Raw genomic sequence first — 24,830 nt, forward strand, 5'->3', positions numbered from 1 at the left:
CTACACTTAAATACAATAGGAATATTGATAATTTTCAATAGCGAACCGAAGGAATAAAACAAGCGCGAGGACGGGCAAAACAAATGTAAAGAATGAAGAAGAAGAAGACGTGACAACAATCGGCCTGTTGGGAGTCTGGAGGAGCCATTAAACTCACCAGTAATCAGTACACAACATTTAGTCCAGAACTGGTGTCAGTGTAGTTCAGGCTGAACACACAACATACACATGAACACACAGTGTTAAACTACTCACAGTCACACACACACTAGTTTTCATCATAATGGCATTTGTAGCAGGCAGGCAGTTAAAGTACTATAGATTCTTCTACCTCATACTGTTAGGCAGTAGAAGTACTAGAAGAAGGCGTACTAGTGTATTGTATTGGCTGGAGAGGGATGTCCGTCATAGCCGTAGTAGAAGTATTGTCAGAAGCTCTTGAATCAGCAGTAGCAGCCATAGTGGCAGTAGAGGAAATTAAGGTATGGGCGTTGGCTGTAGGACAGAGAAGGTAGTATCAAAGTGATTTAAGCAGCACTACAGGTAGTAGTAGTAGCAGCAGTAGTTGTTATAGTAAGCCTATATCAGTAACAGTAGTATTATCAATAGTCAGAATTAAGTAGCAACATAGTAACATAAATAGTAGTAGAACAATTAGTGGTGGAATGGTGTAGTATAATTCTACGGTACTTTAATTGAGTGGTTTCCACTTTTTCTGCAACTCTGTTACTTTTATATTTAATCTTTGATTGTTTTCACAGGGAATAATATAGTAAGTTATTATGTTGTGAATAATTAACGAAAGAAGATCATTTTCATACTGAGTACTTGTATTTTTGCTGCTTATTTCACTGCTGAACATTTTAATGATCATTTCCTTGTGGTGCAGTTTCCTCCCAGAGTAAAAGCAGAGGATCCTTTGCTTCTATTGGAGAGCAGCCGCATGAGTCCAAGTAGTGATGTGCAGTTGTGGCTTATTGATCTCAAAGTGGGAAATCCCCCCCCCCTGGAATACAATGACACTCACACCAATCAGAGCGCAGATCCCTGCAGCTGAATTCACTGTTATTACAACCAGGTTCATTGTGGGGAACGAGTTTCAACCCCTCTGAATATTCAAACTAATGCATAATCACAATATGACATTATTTTATAGATTATTTTCGACTCCCCAAATCGAGTGAGCGGGAATGCGAAAGGTGGTTCCTATTGATCGCAGTGCTGTCACTCAGAGAAGTTTAGAGAGCGCTGATAAGACCCCTGATACTGACCGAAAACTGGTCACCATGACAACCGATTCCACCTTTAACCTCAGCACTTTAGCTCCACTTCCTCATTCTAGGCTCACTCATTATTCACTCGCTGTCATTGTTTCGGGTCTGTCAATCAAGACAACAGCTGTTTAAATCAGCAAATCAACATCATTAGCGAATCATCTTGCTGCTGTCTCATTTAAATATGACTGTCTCTCTACCTTCAGTTCATTCACGTTGGTGTTACGCATCCCTCCATCAGCTTCATCAACTCATCATTCTTTCAGTGTCATCAGCCCCCACCACCACCACCACCACCAGCACCACCAGGTCTGGACTCCACGGGGGGGATTTATCTTGCTTCTGTCAGAGTCGCTGGTTTTCGTGTCTCCAACAGATTTTAATGAAAGAAATTGCTCAATTTTATTTCAAACCGAAACCCCAGCTTGTCATCCGAAACCCTCGCTGGCCAAATCTTGTTTGTCCAAACCGCAGAATCTTCACGGTCTTAAAGAGCTCGGCCCGCCACCGTCTGTTTTTCTTGTGTCTTAGGCGAGACAAAAGCGCGCCTCAAGCACAACAATGGAGAGGAAATCCTTGCCATTCATGGTCAGGGTGTAAAGTTTAGGGTCGAAGGCTTTAAGGGTTAAACTAATGAGGATAACTAAAAGTATACCTCGGGATGCTCCACCTCCCTCCTCCTCCCACACACAGACCTGGTTCGACCGGACTGGGTAATCAGTTACCTGCTCTATCGGACCTGCGCTGCCCATGTAGCGCGCAGACACATACACACACACACACACACACACACACAGCCCCCAAAGTCCACTTGAAAACACACACCACGTCCCCTCTAATGTGAATGTCAAAATCGTTGCATCTGCACTGTATAATAAAAAATTGGATACATGAATGCGCTCTTACGAAGAGAGTTTTCTTACTGTGCCAGCATGTCAAGACAATGACTCAGACACGTGACATCACATTGGTTGTGGACATTTGTGGCTAAAGCAGCAGAACAAACTGCAGGTGTTCCACCAATTGCTGAAATTCACTTGCTTTTCAAAAGGCGAAACTGTGCAGCAAGTGTGTTTTTAATTAAACGGCAAATATTGACTTGCAAAAAAAACGTGACTTTCCAGGCATTTTCTACAGTATCAACCCTCCAAACATTCCCCCATTGCCTGCACCATAACTGCCTCCCACGGGCCTAATCGACCAGGGTGGGCTTTTCCCAGCAGGAGGTATTTTGCAATGAAAAGTAGATCTGAAAGTCCAAAAGCCACCACGGGAAAGTGTTTGAAACAAACACACCGCCATGGTTTGGTTTTTTTTGAGAGTGTAGCGACCTCCCCTTGTTTTTGACCCCCGCACCAGTATCTGGACTATCTGTCAGCCTTCACCTGTGACTGAACGACCTGTTCTCTTGCTCACGAGTGCCGCCTCCACGCTGTCGCACACATTGCTCCCCCTCGCTGGTCACCGAGTCCAGCTCAGAGATGGGTGAAAGGGTGAGCGGGACAAACTGGCTCAGAGGGCAAAGCAACTTCCTGTCTTTTTTTTATTAAAATTTAATTACCACTTTAGTGTCGGGGGGTGTAGTCTCCTTAAAGACGTGTTGCCTTTAATTGGCACCTTTCTGCTGGATATTGTTAATGTGTCTTTGCTAACAGGGCATGTACCACATTCCTTCAAAGTAGCTGTAATTAAACCTCTCCTGAAAAAGCCCACTCTTAATCCAGAGGTGTTGGCTAACTACAGACCCATCTCTAACCTTCCCTTCCTCTCTAAGATCCTTGAGAAAGTAGTCGCAAATCAGTTGTGTGACTTTCTACATCAGAATAGTTTATTTGAGGAGTTTCAGTCAGGATTTAGAAAACACCACAGCACGGGTGAAAATTACAAATGACCTCCTAATTGCATCAGATAAAGGACTCATCTCCGTACTGGTATTATTAGACCTTAGTGCTGCGTTCGACACCATTGAACATGACATCCTATTACAAAAACTGGATCAGTCGATTGGCATTTCAGGTACCGCACTATGTTGGTTTAAATCCTATTTATCAGATCAATCTCAATTTGTATTTGTAAACGATGAAGCCTCAATGACCACCAACGTTAATCACGGAGTTCCACAAGGTTCTGTGCTTGGACCAATTTTATTTACCTTATATATGCTTCCTTTGGGCAATATTATCAGGAAACACTCCATAAACTTTCATTGCTATGCAGATGATACTCAATTATATCTATCGATCAAACCAGAGGAGACCAACCAACTGGCTAAAATTCAAACATGCCTTGAAGACATAAAAACATGGATCACCTCCAACTTCCTGATGTTAAACTCAGACAAAACTGAAGTTATTTTACTCAGCCCTGCACTGGCTCCCTGTAAAATCAAGAATAACATTTGAAATTCTTCTCCTCACCTACAAAGTCTTGATTGGTGATGAACCATCATATCTTAAGGAGTTTGTATTACCATTTTGCCCCACTAGAGAGCTGCGCTCACTAAATGAGGGGCTACTTGTGGTTCCTAGAGTCCTAAAAAGTAGGATGGGAGCCAGAGCCTTCAGTTATCAAGCTCCTCTTTTATGGAACCAGCTTCCACTTTCAGTCCGGGAGGCAGACACAGTCACCTCATTCAAGAGTAGACTTAAGACTTTCCTCTTTAATAGTGCTTATAGTTAGGGCTGAATCAGGTTTGTGTGTGTGTGTGTGTGTGTGTGTGTGTGTGTGTGTTCTTGTTTTTAGGGACTAATTTGAATTTGTATACCTCGAACGAAGACAGTTTTGGTAAATGGGGACATTTGTCCTGGTCCCAGGAGCTGTTTGAGGGCTTGAGGTTTTTTTTGTTCAGAATTAGATTGAAGTTCAGGGTTTGGATCGGTGCCGTTATGTCAAGTAGTGTGATCAGTGAGGTCAGAGTTATCGGGGGCTAACGGAAGACACAACCTGCGTTCCACCAAGCCTGTAACAAGTCAAACAGCCATGCCAGTCAGTTGGTTGGGTGGTGACTGGTCCAGCAACCTGAGCTGCCGTTCCACTTCCTCCTCTACATCCTTTAACTGCACAGATCCTGGAAGCTGTGTGTGTGTGTGTGTGTGTGTGTGTGTGTGTGTGTGTGTGTGTGTGTGTGAGTGTGTGTGTCTGTGTGTGTGAGTGAGAGAAAGAGAGAGAGAGGGAGAGGGAAGGAGGGAGGCTGATTGGGTGAAAGAGAACATGCAAGAGAACCACAGATCAATGGTGAATGACGAATGAAGCGCGGCGCTGAGCAGGACGACGTGAGTCAGAACGGGTCATCAGGTGCTGACCCGTGGGTGTGAAGCCGGGCCTGATGTTTGCTGTCCCTGTGCATTATGGGATACAAAGACGATCACTTTTATGATCTGAAAAAGAGACCCACATGACGGCACAGCGAGTGGGGGGGGGGGGGAAGAAAGTTGCAGAGGCTCCACAGGGAAAGTGGGAAAGGACTCATTGTTTGTTTTGCTGGAAATATAAAAGGAGACAGTTTAATCAATTCATTATTTGGCCAGAAAATTGTCTGGGAGTCTGGATTTCAGATTGATTGTCAATGTTGTCAAAGCATTTTTTTTTTGGTTGACTAATGTATGAATTGTTTCAGCACTAGTATTTGAATTGAATTGAATAGTAATGTGCAAACTTTCCAAGAACTGAGGACAACATTCTTGGTTTAAGCTTAGCCGTGATTTTTTTTTTTACCAGATAGAAGAGCATGTAATCAGAAAGGGTTAACTATAAAAACAATTAAATAACAGGGGAAATATCTAATATTTAATACTATCCAATAAAATGAAGAAATATTACAGAAAGAGCCAATGAATGGTCTTTTATTATATTACAGTTCCAACAGTGTTGTGGAGCCGTCTAAATAACAGCTACTATAAAACTGTGGCCACTGGCGGATCAGCGGCTTGCTTCGGTGACGTCAACAAGTCTCTTTTATAGCCCACGCAGCCATAAAGAGCAGAGTCAAACCTTTGAGAGACTCTTCACTTAATAAAAGACAAACCAAACAATAACAACAAAAAACAGGTGTGTTGTTATTTGCATGATCTCACACATTCGCAAGTGTAAACAGGTCTCGCATGGAGTCATTTGATTTGATTTATTTTACCTGCAGCTATCTGTTGTGTTGCTTATTTTTTGTTTCTACATTCTCACAGAAGCCCCTTTTGAGAAAAGATTGATGGAATATGTGGAAGTTGAGGCTGAATCCCCATCAGGGACCACTTAGAGGATTACATCACCGCACAGCGCTGAACAGAGGGAATTCACAATCATTAGGGGGAATACTCAATAAGTAATTAAAGCACTTGTTGACGACAGAGAATCAGTTACCCAGAATGCAAAGGGGAAAGTCGTTTGGGCCTCGGGAGGAAAATAACAAAAACGTTATAGTTATAGCTATGAGCAAGCTCTTGGTGATTCAGGAAGTAGATAAGTAGATTAAAAATAAGAGGGAATAGTTATGGGGTAGTACATGACGTACATACAGCAGACTTTCCCCTGTTTACACATCACATGTGTAAACAACAATCAGAATGAGATATATTTATATTCAGGTTCAGGTGTGAATACACCTTTTAAACCTGTTTTAACTTTTTGTCGCTCTCATACACAGAAATAGCAATACAATGAAGGGAACATTCAAATTGGACAACTATTAAGTGTAGGACAAATTAAAAGGATTGAGAAATCGATGTGTTATGATTTGTAGGTGACAGAAAAAGAAGTAAAAAGCATCGCTGACTCGAACAGACAGAAAGGGATCTCTTCTTTTTTTACGACCTCGCAATAATTCTGGCTAAGCTGTTGTAAAAAAATAAAACTGTCTGGGATATTCTGGGATATGGTCTCCATGGTTACACACACGCCTGCACACACATGCATGACACACACCTCAAAGTGGAGATGAACACGCTTAAAAGCAAACGTTTATATTGCTCCAAAATAATAATAAAAAGATATGCAGTGGGGAGAGAAAAGGTGTGTGTGTGTGTGTGTGTGTGTGCGTGCATGCGTGCGTGTGTGTGTGAAATTATTTCAGTCTGCAGCTTTCACCACTAACATGACTATTTACCACACTTCTTATTGAGGCCAAATTTATCATTGTGTTTTTATTTAAAATTAGTGGTCACTGCTGGATGAAATGAACTGCACTCTGTCTCTCTCCTCCCTTCTATGCATCATATCTCTGCTGTCTCTGTTTCCAGCCATCCCTCATATCCGAAGAGCTCGGAGATCCTGAAGTCTGCACTTGCACTGTGGCGCCCCCTGTCGAGTCATAACTCACACCTGTGGCTCCGGTTCCGGGTCTTCTCGTTTTTTTGCTTGTACATCCTCGATTCCGCTTCTCTTCCTCCTCTCCTAGCGTCTTTGTCCCTCCCACCCAGGCCCGGGTGGGTAATCGGGAGAGTTCCCGGTGGGCCGCTTCACTTCTGGGCCGGTCGAGAATTTTATTCGTTGACATTTGTCACATTAGTTCATCTTCTCTTAAAGTGGGCTACACACGTTCCGCATTCTGACACCGCAGCCTTGGTTGGTTGGTTCCATAATGGACCGAACCAACTCTATTTGGGAGGGGTGAACTTCCTCGCATGGTACAACCGGTGTACCATGCGAGGAAGTTCTCCCCTCCCAAATAGAGTTGGTTCGGTCCGTCTTTTCCAAAAAGTTTTCGTTAGGCTACGGATAGCTGGGCCGGCCCGACCGCAGCGATACGCATCAGGGAGGATGGACGGGAGGAAGAGGGCAGGAGGGGCTGAAAAAGCCAGGTTGAAAAAAAGAAAGACATTGGAGGAGGATGCTGCCAAATGTGCCAAGCTTACTGATTTATTTTCAAGAGGACAAACACAAGAGGCAACTGGTGAAGAGAGACAAAGGCCTAATGATTAGCAATGTAACTATTCGGCTAACGTTGTAGCCTTGATTAATAGCGTTGTAGCGTTGTCAACCTATTCCCAAGCAAAATATTAAATTGAATTAAAATATTAGCATGTTTATATCACCCAAAATATGGCAATCCATAGACTTTGCAAATATTATGCAAATATTGATATTGATATTGAAGTATGCAGTAATATGACTTTGTAGCTTCGGAGCAGCAGATAAGACAGTCTGTATTACTGTACTGCTTTTGTTAATTTATAAATTGTTAATTTATCAACCTATCCTTGTGGAATAGTGGAATATTTTTTGTTAACTTCTCATCTTAAGTGGATTATTAATGTTGTATTTAACCTTTACATTATTTGTTGGTACATGGTATTAATAAATAAAAAAACGACAGGATAGTAAGAGCTGAACTGTTGCTTCATTTGTCCAATTTCCACTACCATGGAAAAAGTGGGCCGGTCTTGAGCCTGAAATTCCCGGGCTGAAAAGTGGCCCCACTCTGGCTCTGCTCCCACCTGAGATGCGAGTGGAGTAGGCGAGGAAGAGATGCGAGGAGAGAGGAGTCAAGGAGATAGGCGTGTTTCAGAACGGTCTTCTTAAAGCTATGTCAATTAAAGGGACAATTCAGCTCCAAATCAGAAGTAATTATTTTTCGTCTTACATTTAGTGCAATTTATTTAATGAAGATATTGGTTTTAGAGATGTCTGCCCTCTTGCCAGTATAATGGAACTAGGTGGTACTCGTGTTGGTGGTGCTCAAAGTGCAAATAAAAAAAGACCCAACAGAATTCTTTCCATAAATCATTACTGGGTTACTCAAGATAATCAGCAGACCTTTCGTTTCCTATAGTCCCATTATATTCAAGAGAATACAGACATCTCTACGGCCGATATCTATAAAACTATAGGCAACTCACACCAAAAAAAACCTGGATTGCTAAATAACACTACAGGTAAGAGGAAAAATATGTATTTTTGATTGGGGGGTGAACTGTCCCTGTAACGTGTGGTAAAGCTGCACCATCCATTAATTGTTTTGTTTGTTATAGCCTACCACTGTATTTTTTCATCCGTCAGAAGAGCATAACCGCCTTCATTACAACTTATATATTTACTTTGAGGAACAGAAGGTGACCTTCATCCGGTAATTCAGGTCAGAGGTCAAGTAAGACCTCGTCCCCTGGACTAAACCACAGCCCTAACCCATAACGTATTAATGTAAGTAATCAACCGGGTGATGTCTATGTGTTAAACCCAAGTTTAGTTGACCCTGTTCACTCGCAGCGGCTCCCCTCAATTCATTTGTATCACTCGCGCGGATAAACAGCGGCCTCTTGCGGAAAGAATAGAGAACTGCACTACTGTAACTCGCCTGTTCGACGTCACTAAAACAGCTCCCCTCTGATTGGCTGTCCGGCTCGGATCACATGAACCTCTCCCCCTCGTCGTGTCCCGTCTGTTTCCAAACCAGTAAATTACAGTACTTGTAAACAGCGCGGCGAATGAGCTTCTTCTTTATCCTCCGTGGTGTTTTACGATGAAACAACAACCTTAAACGTGACCGTATGTACCGAGCAGACGTCCACGCCGTTACACGCGGGGCTTTGAGTTCACCTGGACGCCCGTGGAAAGGTGGGTCGACGCGGCTGAAAGTCGCTTTGTTTGTGTTGCTGTTGTTGCTTTCAGCGACTCTTCGTCCGCTCAGGGAGTTAAATAGTACTTCTAAATAAGTACTACTTATGGTACTGTCAAAGCCGTTACAGTCTAACGTGGGTTCGCTTAACGTCCATCGTTGTTTCTTAACCTAATGTGTTTCTTTTTAATACCTTTTTTTTGTTTTCTTTACTCAAAGGTGAACTAACGTTACCTGACGCGTCACGTTCCTATTTCAGCCAGCCAGCCCCGCGTGAGCTGACGTTATTTCCCTGAGCGAGACTTCTGAGAGTCAGCCTTCAACCTCGAGCCCACAAGCTCTCGTGTCAGACGTGTCCCTCCCTTCACTTGTGGTCCAGTGACACGCCGTCCCCACGGGACAGAGACACGAGCCGTACCTGTGTAATATCTTCATCCATATGAAAGGTGTCCGATTTTTAAAATATCTCTTTGTTCATTATACCAGAGTCTGTTGCAGGACACCACAGTTTTAGTTTTCTAATATCACACAGCTAAAATCTTTGACTGTTTTCTTCCCTTTTAAAAACAATAATCATACACAAGAACATCAAACTACATATGTTTGGCTCAAGCAGCAAGTGTTTAATCTTCTCTGGAATTGGTTTCAAGAAAACCAAGTATTGTGTGCATGTGGAAGAGCTTATTGTTTCTTTAAATCCCAGAAGAGATACTGAAACCTCACAGAGTCACTCTGCTGCGGTCAGCATTCAGGCTTCCTCTCTCCCTTAAGCAGCCAGACCTCACAAGTCACAAGACCTCAGATTCCAGTAAAAAGGTTGTTTCTTTGGGGGGGGTTGTGAGCTCAACTCCCATCAGCTGTGTCTTTGTGCTCGGGGTGAGTTGTGCGGGTCATTCTCTGTCCATGGCGTTAAAAACATTGAGAGCCTTCTCTTTGTCCGTAAAGGTTAGGCAGGTGTGTGTGTGTGTGTGTGTGTGTGCTGTGCATCATTTACTCAAATTATTAGATTGTCAAATTTATATAGTTCTTTATCTTAAAAAGTGGATCAAATCAAAGTTTCCTTGTGGTGCTTCGTTGTCTTGTCATTCATCAGCTCTTCGCTCTGGAAACATGAAGATATGATGTAGCCGTGTGAGTTTTTGTTCCTCTTGTTTGTTGTTGTTTTTTAGAATTGCGGAGCTTTAATCTGACCTGAAGCTGAAACATCCGTCACACATTAAATCATTCCTTCTTTCACAATGAAGACGGACGTCGCTTACAACCAGGTAATGTTCCTTTTGAATGATTCATTATAATTACCATACATTTACTGGGTAAAGCTTCTCTAATGTGAGGGTTTGTTTGTCCACATTTTGCAATCAATTTGACTTCATCCCTTTTGACTCGTTTAACGTCAGACTGGCATCTTTTATTTTGACATTGTGTGCCAAAAAGGTTGAATTAATGTTATTTATAAAAAATAATACATAAGCCCTAAGTGTCCTGTATTTTAAAAGAAAGAAAAGGCTTTCTGTTAAATTCAGAACACCCCGTACCGTCTGTAAGATGACCCTTCATCACATCTCGTTTCATAGAGTCACTGTTACTCATGTGTTTGATCATGAACAGAGATAGTAATGTTAATAAACCATACAATGAGTTTTGCACATTTATGTCTGTAGGACCAGGTCCTCCTCCTCCTTCTCCATTAACAGTTCAGTTAATTGATTTCAGGGGAATGTGTCTCCCTGCTTTGCCGTATCCACTTTAATATTAGTTGATATCGTAGCAGTTTGTATTTTGATGAAATCTTCTCCTGCTTGTGTGTGTGGTTCCCAACAAGAAAATATATTGGATCCTCATAGTGTTCATGTATTTTTCTGATGCCTGTAGCTGGTGGACATGGAAAGGAGGCAAGAGGCCAACCGGAAAGCACAGATAGTATGTTTCACACACACACATCAAGTCATGTTCATTACAACACATTTCTTCAGCCCAGAAACAAATAAGTGAGACAGAATCCCCGCCCCCCGCAGAACTGCAGGTGCGCGATAGCTCTGGTCACTGTGGCTGTTGTGCTGCTGGCCGCCACGGCCCTCTATATCGTCCTGACACTGAGGGTTTCCTCCTCCCATCCGGCCCCCAGCAGCAGCCTCCATCCCCCCCGGCGAGAGTCCTGCTCAGACCCCTGCAAGTAAGCGCAGACACACACACACACACACACACACACACACACACGGACGCAGTCATAACAATCAAACAATCAGACGATGTAAAGACGTATCTTCGGCATTTCTGTACTACAATATCTTTCGCTTCTCAACGACTGACGTATCAGTTAATATATCCACGAGAACCAGGAGTACAAATATTCTAAATCATTGTCACCAAGCCGTCCCGTCCTGTCCGTACCCCCCCCTCCCCCGGTCAGGATCGTTTTGGTGGAGAGCATCCCTGAAGGTCTGGAGTTTAACTCCAGCACCACTCACCCCACCATCTTCAAGGCCTGGCTCAATCTGATGGGCGAGGCCCGCAGCAGTATCGACATCGCCTCCTTCTATTGGTCGCTCACTAATAAAGACACCGGCACTCACGAGCCAACAGCCAATCAGGTTAGCCGGAGCTGTGACAGGGTCAAATGGCCCCAGGATGAGTTTTACTTCTCAAAGTATCCGTTTACAGACAAAGTAAGATCGTCTATCTTCGCTGTGTTCACAGGGTGAGACCATTCTGAACACACTGGCTGACCTCTCCGGGAAGCTGTCTGTTCGGATTGCAGTGAACACACCACAGGGGAGTCAACCGCAAGGGGACCTCAGACTGCTCAACAACTCAGGTGGCTTTTACTTTGTAACGTCAGACCGACATTCAGGTTGATGTTATTTCTTAACATTTTTTTACAATTGCTTTTCGGCACTTTGCTTTCGGAGCTGACGGAGAGACGGGAAACACGGGGGGATAATCAACATCGTGTGATGATTGTTTCGTCTGATGTATAACATTAGAATACACTTTGTTGCGTGAAGCAGCAGTTGAGGAGATGAGGATACATAATAATCAAAAGTGTTGAGAATGGTCTCAAACTAGTGGAAGTTAAGCAATGCTTTATGGGTAAAGGTTACATTAACTCCGCAGGGTTAAATTCCATAGTGAAGTATTGCAACATTCAGATTTGCTGGGTATTATTATATTCAATTATTTTGTGTTTTTTTGTTTGTTTGTTGCGTTGCAGGAGCTGATATCAGGACAGTTAACATGAAAGAGCTCACCTCAGGAGTCCTCCACACAAAGTTCTGGGTCGTGGACAAGAAACACATTTACATCGGCAGTGCCAACATGGACTGGAGATCCCTCACACAGGTTATCAATTATATTTGTTATCCTGTTTATGTGAATGGAAACGTCTTCTATGGATTCCTGGGGGATGATGATTTGTTAAGTATTGGTTATTTGAACAGAACTATGTTTCTTCTGCTTTTAAAAGGAAGTGTCAACTTTCGGTTACACGCCTCGCAGAAAGAATAGTTTCAATTTGCTTTAATACTGTGACAGTCATCAATATCTCAAATGTAGCTTTCCTAATCTGGGATTGAGTGGCTGTCACTGCCATGAGTGTCCTGAGTTCACCAACACCACATACATTTCTACAAACAACAGTTTTAGTTTTCTTGAATCTCAGAAATTACCTGTTAAATATCATTCAAAATAAGTTTAGAAAAGTATAGGAAATGTTGTCCTGGTATGAAGTAATTCTTTTATTTTTAACATATGTCATCTACATTATAGATATAATGTAGGGATATGATGTAATAATTTGAGGAATATAATGACATCTGAATATTCAAGCAAAGTCAAAGGACGGTATTAGAGCGAAGTAATAGTGAGCAAAACATTTTTGTGTATTTTGCTTCAGCAGTTTTTTTTTTTGCCTCATCTCTGCAGTTTAAAACAATCTATGAGCTGTAAAAACAACCTGTGTGATTGAAGTAAATGTTGCGCTGGTGTGCAGGTGAAGGAGCTCGGCGCGGTGGTCTACAACTGCAGCTGTTTGGCAGCGGACCTGGGTAAGATCTTCGAAGCCTATTGGCTCCTGGGAGACAGTGAGTCGATTCCGTCGCCTTGGCCGAGCAGCTTCGCCACCCTCTACAACAAGGACACGCCCCTCCAGCTGCCGCTCAACAGCACGCCGTCCAGTGTCTACCTGTCGGTGAGATGCGGACAGGGATGGGAGTTTTTGTTGTTTAAGGCTCCCGCGTTACTTAAAAATGAACGAATCATTTACAAGATCTCTTTTCTCTCCCCCTCAAGAGTTCCCCTCCGTCCTTCTGTGCAGCCGGCAGGACGCCAGACCTTCAGTCCATCCTCAGCGTGATGGAGGACGCCGAGAGCTTCATCTACATCGCTGTCATGAACTACCTTCCCACCATGGAGTTCTCCCATCCTAAAAGGTAGAGTTGGTCAGAGACCAGTGACGCGTCACTACAGGAAGGACAGTTTAGAGTCAGAGTTCAGTTTTATAGTCCAATGAAGCACCACCGCTGACACCCAAGAATTAACATTTAGCGCCGTGAAGCTTTAATGAGACCCCTACCCCCTCTGCAGGTACTGGGCTGACATCGACACCCAGTTGAGGCGAGTCGGGTACGAGAAGCGGGTCAAGGTGCGCCTGCTGATCAGCTGCTGGGCCAGCACCAAACCGGTCATGTTTTCCTTCCTGAAGTCTCTGGCCTCCGTGTACGACCCCAAGAGCGGGCTGGACATCCAGGTGGTGAGTAGCTCCTCTTGTGTGTGTTTACATGAGGAACCGGTCGTGTGTCCGACGCCACAGAGAAAGCAGTTTGTTCATGTTATTTAATGCGTATTTTGTAGTGAAATTCAAATAACCCGATGACCCTCATGCAGAGGCTGTTTGTGGTGCCGGCCAGCCCCAAGCAGAAGGAGATTCCCTTTGCCCGAGTCAACCACAACAAGTACATGGTGACCGATAAGATAGCCTACATAGGTACGCTGCACGCACACTGCATGCTTAATCAGTGATGAGAATAGTAATAATCATATCGGACTCATATATAAATATAAATAAATAAATATACATCTGTGTGCTTGTGTTTTCAGGTACGTCTAACTGGTCTGGTGACTACTTTGTGAGCACGGCTGGCTCGGCGCTGGTTGTCAACCAGACTGCGTCGGTGTCCCCGGAGCCGACCGTCCAATCGCAGCTGAGGGCCGTGTTCGAGAGGGACTGGGACTCCAACTACAGCACCCCTGTCGCCCAGCACTTCAACCACAAGCACTTGTGTTAGTTCCGACAGCCGGCGTCCCAGATACCACCAGCGGCGTGGATCCTTCTGTTCCAACACGGGTTGCAGTGCTGTAGTGGCCCATTTGTTTTAGTATTTAAAGTCTCATGCATTTTGTTTTAGTATTTAAAGTCTCATGCATTTTGCACCAGCCTGCTGAGGCGGTTGTACACACAGTGAACATGGAAACTCTTGAGTTGAGCAATCGGACGACGGTGGAGCGGAGTTTCGCAGCTGGCCAAGTTCCAACGGAAGATAGTTGACTTCCAGTGAACCCGGCTAACCACAGCTTTAGTGCTAACTCCTATTCGACCAGAGTAATGTGCCATCGAACCAGTAAACTGCCCAGTACTGCCAGTCTTACGCTGTCAAAGGGTCGTTCACAGGTGCCTGTTTGTTTAATCTTAAGGCAATAATCATTTTGCATCTTCTTTGTGTTTCTATCAAAGCGGTCAAAGTCCATGTGTGTGTAATAAGACGTCCGTAGCGTCGGACTCTATTGGTGGCATCGTTAAACCATGAACAGGCCGTTGTTTCTCCTGAAAACCCCCAACTGACTTTATTTACCATGTACTGTGAGGCCAGGAGCAGAAGAGGGTGCTGTGTCGGCTTTCTTTTAGTCCGGTCTGTTTCCTGATGAATCACCGGGAGGGTTCCAACTGGCTCCCATAAAACACCAGCGGGTCAAGTGGTCTATTCATTGATCACCTCATCAGCATCAGCCTCAGTGGGAGTTTTTGTTTTTAATATCCCAGCTTGCCTCAGGGAGTAATGTTTGTTTTCTTAATTAATCATTTTAGTTTGCTCTGGAATAATTAATGTTCACGCTGGTGAACTGTGCTGTAAATAAGATGAAGGCTTTTTAAATTTGACTCAGTCTTCTTGACTTTTTACAATGAACTCATTTAATACTAAATCAGCGCTGTACATAATAGATTGAACGTTTTTAATTTCCACTGTGTGGAGTGATTGAAAGAACCAATTGGTGGTTGTTATGGCAACTGAAGACACTAGTCGGGGCGTGCTGCTAGAATTGTTGTGTACATGTCTTTATCAGCTCCCTCTTCATACAGAAATCACTCACAATAAATGTATTTGAATCAAACCTGTTTGATTCTTATGTCGCACCACATTTCAGACTGAGCGACTTTCACCAAGCAAAAGAGCTGTGGGATCAAAGTAAGAAATACTGAGGTCATGGCTCCTAATTCTCAGCCTTAAAAAATAAATTGCATTCCTTTTTATGATCATCTAATTGCTGCTTCATAGACAGTCCCCTTAATGCCAGAAGATGATTCCGGGGGAGAAATACTAAAACTATAACCAATATTGAGTCCAACTGGAATGGCCTCTAGCGCTGCAGTGCTAATGTAAATCTAGTGATGTAATGCAGGTCTATATGCCCTAGGACAACCTTCTCTCTCTGTCAGACTGGACTGTGGTTAGCCACAGAAAGAAGAGAGTGATCTTACAAAGACGTATAGAGTCATTTAAAAGATGTTTAATTTCATTAATCGTGATGCTCTCACTGTGTGAGTTGTATTTCTTGTGCTAGAAATAGAGGGTGCAATGTTTGATGGGCCGTGCTAAGTTTCAATCAGCAGGATGCATAGAGGAAGACGTCGGTGAGGACCATCTTGTTCTTTGTTGTTGGAAAGTCATAGAGCTCCGTTAGCATGATACTTGTCCTGTTTCTTTCTGCTCGGTTTCAGAGTCTTTTCAAGTAGAGCCTCTGCCCACCAAACCAATCCGATCATTGGTGTCCCTTTCCTTCACAGCCGCACAGGCTGCAGTCACATCATAACACTGTAAAGTGGTTTCCGATCATTAATACAATAAAGTATTGTGCTTATTATATTAGACATTTTACATTTATAAATAAAAGTGAACCAACAGCCACCACCAGTAGACCTGCTGGTGCTTTTTCTGTCTCCACATCCCTACACTGAAAGCAATTTGGAGTGATCGCATTAACTTTAAAAATAGGTAACTAAGTTAAGTTGACTTACGAGTAAGAATTGTTTTCGTTTATCCAAAATATTCAAATAAATTTTGCAAACAAAAATGTGCTCCGCCTCTGATATTTGTGGACATGGGCCACGGAGCCTCTCGGATCTGGAGAAGTTGTTAGCCTGCTGCTTTTATACATGGAGAGAGTTTTGATAAAGTAATAATCCTGGACGAGCCGCGTCTCGGTGCGCAAAGCTGTGACTGCGAGGCTGAAGTTTCCATGAACTATCAAAGGTGATCAAAGGTAAGAATATGAGGATTAATGACCAAAAGATATTTAAATGTGTTTTATTTGTTGGTAATATAATAGATTATTAGTTTGAATCGATGTTGCTTATTTCACCATATCGGTATATATAGCGCCATAGCCTATAGTCCTCCTAGTCCTATCCACGCCGTTGAAGAGGTTTGGGACTATATATGGACTCGTTGGCCTCGAAAACATCCAACTCTTCGGCTATTATTAGACATGCAGCATATGGCTCGGAATGAGGCTCCGCCTGAGCCCTAACTGGGCTTCCTGGGCGCACGTGTTGCTTTAGCTTCACATCGAGGTGGTCGGTCAGTGTGAGACCTGCAGTCTGAGGACCACACTCACAAACCGGGGTGCTGCTCCAACATCAGCCGCTTTGGTTGAATTGCTGTCAAACCGCGTTTCTGCAGATTCAAGCCCCGCTGATGTCTGACGTCCTCTCGGTGTCCCTCTGATGTCTGACGTCCTCTCGGTGTCCCTCTGATGTCTGACGTCCTCTCGGTGTCCCTCTGATGTCTGACGTCCTCTCGGTGTCCCTCTGATGTCTGACGTCCTCTCGGTGTCCCTCTGATGTCTGACGTCCTCTCGGTGTCCCTCTGATGTCTGATGTCCTCTCGGTGTCCCTCTGATGTCTCAGTAGGCTCTTTCAGGTAGAGATCCTTTTCGCTATCTCTAACTTTGTGCGCTCAAAATCTTCGAATGCTTCAAAATAAAATCGTAGTGTTTCAGATTGACTCAGTCTATACAGGTTGTCAACTACAATACAGTAAGTTAGGCTTCCTGTTATCCTGAAAGCACAATAATCTTCATTTGAAGATTCAAGAATTAAACCAAGCACACAGGGCTAATTAAATGATGTTTTTAGCCAATAATAATCATTGCAATATTGAGGTTTATTGTTAACGAGTCATTGTGTGTAATTTTGTAATATAATAATAATAATAATAATAAATATTATTATTATTATTATCATTATTGGTGAAGCAAAGTGAAACTTTTGCCTTTATCCTATCAATTATTTATTGATCCATCAGTTATTTTTATTTTCAACCTCGTTATCATTTCTAGTGGGAGGTTGTTTGGCGATGACGTGTATCCGGTTGCAGCAGCAGAAGTCCAACACGTAGGGGCAGTATTGGTGCAGGGTTTAAACTGGCCGTCAGACTGGGTTAGAGCTCTCCTCTTGTCTCCTCACATAATGTTCAGTTTGAGTCAAGAATCAGACTCAAACTGTAAACTCAGTAAAAATGTTAAAGTTGAAAAATGTCACCTGAAAAGAAAAGTGCGAGGCGTGTTCTTGTGTCTCATAACTCAACTCACTACAATGGAGTTAAATAAAAGCATGTTTACTCTTTGTACAGGCAAGTGTACATTATTAAACAATCTGAGGAACGACTAACAAGAATAGTGGGCCGCCAAGTGCTGTTGTTCACAAATATAAACCTACACGCATTCTGCAATACCTCCAACATGTCACTTCCCAGTATGTAAACTATTTAAGGGGTCGTGGAACCAGCCGAGCCCAACCCTGGAGGTTATTTATGTCTCCCTGTTAACCCTCCATCCCTCCACCCGTGCTGTGTGTGTGTGTGTGTGTGTGTGTGTGTTGCCCCGAGGACCACAAAGTAAAATGTAGTGAAGTGTTGTGACAGATTATATCTTTTGTATTTGTGTTACTTTTCATCCACGGTGCTGCAGGAAAGACCAAAGTACATTCAATTCAATTCAATTCAATTCAGTTTATTTTGTATAGCCCAATATCACAAATTACAAATTTGCCTCAGAGGGCTTTACAATCTGTACACATACGACATCTCTGTCCCAGGACCTCACATCGAATCAGGAAAAACTCCCCAAAAATAACCACATGCAGCAGGTACCGCGTATGTGTGTGTGTGTGTGTGGGGGGGGGGTGGTAGGGGTGTTTGATTCGCACAGTGATTAATAAAATAGTAAACAAGAGAGGAAAACATTATGAAATGTTCATTAAAAACAAAGCCAATAGAGATGCAATCAGTGAACAAGCAACAACATAAGCAGCTTTTTGAAATATTACATTTAAGCACAAAGCGACCACAAACAATCGAGATAAAAGAGATGAGATGCTGCAGAGAAATTAAAATGGAATCAAAACATAATAAAGGAGAGAAAATTACCAGAAGGCTTCAAATTGTTCTTTTTTGCTGCTATTGTCTATATACGATTGTTTCTTTTGTGTTCTTCCTGAGTGTTTTTTATTGGGAAAAAAGAAATGCCCATGGAGATCCGCTACAAATTTGTCTCAAATACAGCCAAAATACGATACTAAATGGGGAAAAAACAATATAGCAGTGGCTCCTCTGCAGATGAAAAAAGGAGCATTCTAAATGTCACGTCGCACCGTACAACCTGACGTCCCTGTGCTCCCTTCTGTAGAACTGAACAAGGGGTGAGCAGCATGGTGTGTGGGGTGTGTGTGTGTGTGTGTGTGTGTGTGTGCGTGTGTGTGTGTGTGAGTGTGTGTGTGTCAGTGTGTGGGGGACGATACAAACACCTGCACTTTAATTACCATGGTGTCCTCTCAGTGGACAGATGTGGTGACGAGGGTGCGGACAGCAATGGGTGGAGTTCCATCTCCTGCCTGGAGACGGAGCTCCACTACAAATTCACGACTGGAGCTCCCCTTACAATGCATGGCACTTGACTTTGCTCTCTAATGGAGCACATTTTACTCATTTTATAGTTATAGGTTTTAAAAATTGTGACTGGAAATAAATGTGACTTTTATGTGTGTTTTCTTTTCACATTTTAATTGTACATGTGCATTGTCGTTATAACCATGTCAGTATTTTTGTGTTTTTTCAGAATTGTCAAGTACACCAGAAAAAAAACAACTTGTTTGCCAGGTTTTGAAAGAACCCTTCAGCTGTGGTTCTTAATTTACGGGTTATTCTAAATGAGGAAGCCATAACACTTTTAATAGCTCACCGGTAAATTAAGGGCCAACATTTTCTCACTTAGTCGTAAAGGTAGTTTTAAATCATTAATAATGGTTCTTCCACCATACCAATCCATCAGTTGACAGTCTTGAAAAAGCAAGTTTTTAACAAGTACAATGAATGTAAATAAAGATAATACTAATATTACCAGTAGTTTTACTAGTAATTCAAATAAAGTTGGACCTGGGCAACGTGTCCTCATACATGTCCGAGTTGCCATACTCGTTGTCCTACAAAAGTCAGGCAACTCTTGCTGACAGTCTTATTAAAATAAACGTCACAGGAAACAACACAGTTGGGTCGAGGCAAAAAAACTACTTGGGCTAGGTGTAGAAAAAGATTGTCTTTGGGGATGAAATAACTACAGAAGTTACGTGACTAATAAATCAACGTTGGCTTCTCGCTTCACACGGGGTTCGAACATCGGTCTTCTGGGTGAAGGACTTTGGTTTTAGTTGGACCCTGTGTTGGGCGTTCTTTATACTTCCTGGTCCAGGATTACGTGGATTACATACACATTGATTTTGTCGGATATCTACAAAATAACAGCGCATATTCATTTTCGAATAGCAAAATTCTGCATGAGAACAGGCTGACCTGGTTTCACCCTGAAACAACTTTCTGTGATACTGTAAGTCTTTATATTAACCGGAGGAACCCCCCCCCATCTCTCCCCCAGGGCACGATCAGCAACGAACAAACATTACAGCAGCCAGAGAAGAACCGCAGCATTACAACTGGACTTCCTGTGGACGATTTGATTACCACTCTGTTTTCCAGGAAAAATAATCCAATGTGGCTCAAAACAAAGCCTTAACTGTCTGGATGTCTCGTTCTGTTTTTATTCCTGAGTTCTGCAGCAAGACTGGAAACTGACAAAGGAAATAAAACGTTCTGTTTCTGAGCTCTTGTCCCCTTGGTGTTTCTGAATATATCCACCAACTTAGATCATTTGTGTTATTCATTTGATTGGCTGTGAATGGCTCTTGAAGGGCCGACGTCAACCTGTTTCACTTCCAGTGTGACGTCTTTTTTGGTCTTTAACTCACGCGAGATACTTTTCTGAAGCACAGAATGCAGGATGCCCACATGGGGATGCTGGCAATGCCACAGAGTAGAAAAAATATTAATGAGCTCTGAAAGGAATTAAAGTGCAAAAAGTGAATTGATGGTGATTGTTTAGTTCCAGAAAACCATAATCACACTCCATCCAATAGTAGTTTAGTATTTCAATCATAACCACAAATGTCAACCTCCTGTGGCACTGAAGGTAATGTCAGAGGATCACCAAATAGATACATCCTATGGGGGCCCATCCATCCATCCATCCATCCATCCATCCATTTTCAATACCGCTTAATCCTCATTAGGGTCGCGGGGGCGCTGGAGCCTATCCCAGCTGACATAGGGCGAAGGCAGGGGACACCCTGGATAGGCCGCCAGTCCATCGAGGGCACATGTAGGGACATACAACCATTCACTCTCACATTCACACCTATGGGCAATTTAGAGATCAATTAACCTGCAGCATGTCTTTGGACTGTGGGAGGAAGCCGGAGAGCCCGGAGAGAACCCACGCTGCCATGGGGAGAACATGCAAACTCCACACAGAAGGACCGCTCCGACCGGGAATTGAACCCGCGGCCCTCTTGCTGTGAGGCGACAGTGCTAGCCACTACACCACCGTGCAGCCCCCTATGGGGGCCATGACATGCAAATTGGTGAATCCAAATAGATTGTCTATTTCTATACAGTTTTCTTAATGCTTGTCATCGGTGCCACCGGTGGGGGGGGATATCAGATGAAATCATGCAGTTTCAGAAAGTCCTTCAGCTCAGACTCAAGTGGGGGCTCCGGCAGCGACCAACCCTCCTCCTCCACCTCGATCCGGCTTCGGCCTGCAGGCGGACCTCCAACGGGAAGGTAGAGAGCTAAGCAGCAGCTCCCCCTCGAGCCAGTAAGCAGAATGTCGCCTCATTGCTCCGCTGGGAGCCGATGCCAACGCCACATTGCTGGAGGCCCCGGCCGCATTGCTGGGCCCGCTAGGAGGGAGAACCAAAACCAGGTCTGAGCTGGGCAGACTGTCAGACCCTTTGCTGCCATAAAATGAGAGGTTTTCTAAAATGGCTCTGATGCTCGTAAACACTTCCACCTTTGTCCACAGGGACCGCCAAACTCAATAAAAAATGTCAGCTCCTCGTAGTAACTTTAAATATAAAATCTTAATCTCTGAGTTAGATGTCAGAAATAAAACAGTCATGTACTTGAACCTTATTTGAGTAAATCTTTAGTTCATATTTTGTACATTTTAGTTAGAATTTTTGACACATGGATGAAAGATGTTCTTACAACACATGGATCTTCCCTCAAAAGTTGCCCTGTTCTCTGTGTTACTGCCCAGAAACCACCATAAGATGTGTCCAGTAAACAACAACAAACGCTTTCTGTCGCTCATAAATGTGATTGGTTTGTTTGCCCCTCTGCTGGCCTGTCCTCCAGCAGTTGTGTCTTCCTAGAGATTAAGATTCATGGCCTTTTTTGTTTAACCCTTTTTTGTTTATCCCTTTGTTGCGCTACATTTATTGTTGCTCCCCGACTCCCCTAGACCTCAGTCGGGGAACGTAACAGTCCCACAGGATCCTCAGGGTTTTAAGTGAGTGTGTGAAGTGCACGGTGTGTGCGTGCACGTTGGCTCCATCTTTGATGACTCAGCTCTCAACTACTCTGCACTCTGTAGGGCGTAGCATCTGAGAGTACAAGTATGTCCAGTTTTATGTTTCGTCAAACAGAAACAAAGATGAACAAAAGAGGACAGAAATAATCTAGAAATTATAATTAAAATAAAAAACAAATCAGTACATTCACAAGATTAATTAGTGTTCCACAACATCTAGAACATCTAACGGGAAGTATGTTGACTGCTGAGTATTTGGTTGAACACAGGCTTGAGGAAATTAATAAAGGTGACAGATCTAGGAAATAAAATTCTTTCCAAACCCATTCAGGCCTTTCCAGCATCTAGAGAAAGTACTACTTCAGGCTTGGAGTGGATACTACTGAATATTAAGCAGAGCCATATATTTGAGAATAAATGTCTCCCACAAATGAAGCTTCTTTGGTCTTCAGGAAAAAGGGGTTTGAGTTGAAAGGCCAGCAGACGACTGATGGAGATCTATTGATGTCCAAAAACTTTATTGTGACTCAATCCCATGTACACCGTCCTAGTGCTGTAAAGTACTGGAGAATATAGTCCCCAACAGATGCACCCTTTACTCTGGCCTTTTGGAGAACTGAATTTATCATGTTTGGTTTAATGTCTTACACTTAATGGATTTGTATTTTATCTTGACTACTTGAGAAGATATCTGTGTTCTTTTGTTCCCGGTGTGATTGTGCTGCAAGGGGTGTGTCACTCGGACATTGACTTTGGCAACTCCCACCTTTTGGATCCACTATCCAATAGATTTTAAATATTGTTCCATCAATTGTCCATTGAGAATTGTACACCTGTTTCAGGTTGACTATATATGTGTTTGCGTTTTGTCTTTAACCTGTTTGACTCTGATGAAGACACGGTAATGTTGAAATGTCTTATTTGAAGGCTGCAAATCAGTCAGTGTCCCTTTTTCCCTTTTACCCTTTTGATCAGAGTTTGCTGTCCTTTAGCTGAGAGGCATCTGTATCAGCTGCATGCTGCTAGAAGGTGACGGAGCACCCTGTTTCCATTTGCTGGACTTGGGGCAGACAGAGGGAAGTTGTAAAGTATTGATAGCAAAATGAATTGTTGTTAAAGCTAGCCTTAACCATTACATTTCATTTCTAATCATTCAGTGATACATTTCCGTAGGCATGAGGTTGTGTTGCCCACCATCCGAGGTGTGGTGGCTGTGGTTGTGTCAGACTGGTATCCAGTGTCCAGCCCCTCTAAGCCCAGTAACAAGGCCCTGCTGGGCCGCAGCTAAAGCCTCCAGCATTGCAAACAATGGAGCGGGGCTTTAGAGAGGGCGGGAGCAAACTGCTGACTGCCCACTAGTGCTAATACACCCCTATTCTGTCTTGTCTCTGCTGTCGCCTCTACCTCACACACATTCACACATACATACCCAATGCCTATTGCTAACTCGATGGTGGTTTGCAAAGAAAGTTCAGTGGTCCATATGTTACACACCCTCTCGACTTATGTCTCTCATTTTGTTGACCCCCACACCCCCTCTGGTGCTGTCCATCCCTCTCTTCCCCTAAATCTAGGGCCCCTCCATCTCTCTCTCTCTCACTGTCTGTCTCTCTCTCTCTCTCTCTCTCTCTTGCGTTCTTTCTCTTCGTGATCCACACTGACAGTGTAGCTCGGTCTTCCGTGGGCCCAGACAGTCAAACCGAACCCCAGATCGCCTCCGACGCCCACCTGCCTCCCCCAGCTTCGCCGACCAGCTCTCCCAGCCCCGCGGCCCGTGTGTGGGCTTGCTTCCTCAGTGTGTTACCTCCATTGGCTTCCTACTGTGGACCATGTGTGAGTGTCTGCGTGGAATATTCAGAGTCACCTGGACGCCTTCCTCCAATGCAGGTCAGGATAAACAACTGGGGAGACCAACATTGGAAGATTATTGTCATATTATTATTAATTGGATTATATAGAAAAATCTATTTTCTGCTAATTGTCACATGGTCTACTTGTGATGGCTGAGCTCTGTGAGCTACTTTGTTTAAGTTAGTTCATAATTAAATAAGTCTGACATGAGCAGAGAACCTTTTCTTTTCACAATATCAGCCTTAAACTACTGCTTGTGTGCTCTCTGCGTATATGTTTATGAGGGGGAAAATGCAGTCCTCCTAGTTTTACTCATTTTAGAATATGCTCACTGCACCACTTGTCTTGCGTATATGTGTTGGGATGCTACACTCAATGCAATGTTTTTCGATTGGTAGGAAGTGGACCAGACACTTGATCCCTGTTGTTGTCCTGGGGCATTTCAGCATTTGCTGATACTTTGACGAATGTTTGATCTTAACTCCTCGTAATGCTAGATAATATGACGTCATGTGTGATCTAAATATGATTATGATGAGGTTTCTAGTAACTAAAGGGTCAGTCTCTTGTTTGCTATTTGCAGCTATGCTAGATAGCCAGAGTCATTTGCAAACGTCTGTCCTTCTTTGTGTAATTATGTTTCATGATTGCAACTCAACCAAATACGCACAGCAGAGATGCAGTGCGTATTTGGTTCACCAGAACAATGGTTCTCAACTGGTCTGGCTGTGGGACCCCCCATCACCCCTGAATGACAAGCCGTGACCCAAATCGAGGAACATTTTCAACTTCTCAAATTTATTCAATGAAAAGATGGTGCAGTTTGAACCTGAGATAGTTCAGAATATCCCAGTATGCACAAAACAAGTTGGACATATTCCCTTTACACTCAATTAGCTGCATTTTAATTAAAAAACCCAAAGTGCATCTTAAGGACACAAGATAATACAACATACATAACGATTTAG

General features: G+C 43.3%; 1 protein-coding gene and 1 long non-coding RNA gene across 5 annotated transcripts; both read left to right on the plus strand.

Moving 5' to 3' along the window:
* Positions 1 to 8,595: 8,595 nt before the first annotated feature.
* Positions 8,596 to 15,201, plus strand: pld3 (phospholipase D family, member 3). 4 transcript variants are annotated; one of them, XM_034548321.1, is made up of 13 exons: positions 8,596 to 8,816; positions 9,037 to 9,263; positions 9,987 to 10,082; positions 10,690 to 10,737; positions 10,833 to 10,990; positions 11,228 to 11,408; positions 11,515 to 11,632; positions 12,029 to 12,156; positions 12,806 to 13,003; positions 13,105 to 13,244; positions 13,399 to 13,564; positions 13,699 to 13,798; positions 13,912 to 15,201. In XM_034548321.1, the coding sequence occupies exons 3-13, from the start codon at positions 10,056 to 10,058 to the stop codon at positions 14,097 to 14,099; spliced, it is 1,452 nt and encodes a 483-aa protein (XP_034404212.1). In that variant the 5' UTR covers positions 8,596 to 8,816; positions 9,037 to 9,263; positions 9,987 to 10,055; the 3' UTR covers positions 14,100 to 15,201. The 4 variants fall into 4 exon arrangements, with proteins under 4 accessions (XP_034404212.1, XP_034404211.1, XP_034404210.1 ...); XM_034548320.1 differs by having other exon boundaries at positions 8,613 to 8,816; positions 9,077 to 9,693; XM_034548319.1 differs by having other exon boundaries at positions 8,613 to 8,816; positions 9,077 to 9,263.
* Positions 15,202 to 16,539: 1,338 nt separating this feature from the next.
* LOC117741499 lies at positions 16,540 to 20,241 on the plus strand. The gene is made up of 2 exons (XR_004610738.1): positions 16,540 to 17,009; positions 20,017 to 20,241. It is a non-coding gene; the product is annotated as an uncharacterized LOC117741499 (long non-coding RNA).
* The last annotated feature ends 4,589 nt before the right edge of the window (positions 20,242 to 24,830 follow it).

This window comes from Cyclopterus lumpus, chromosome 13, assembly GCF_009769545.1.
Source record: "Cyclopterus lumpus isolate fCycLum1 chromosome 13, fCycLum1.pri, whole genome shotgun sequence".
NCBI lineage: Eukaryota > Metazoa > Chordata > Actinopteri > Perciformes > Cyclopteridae > Cyclopterus > Cyclopterus lumpus.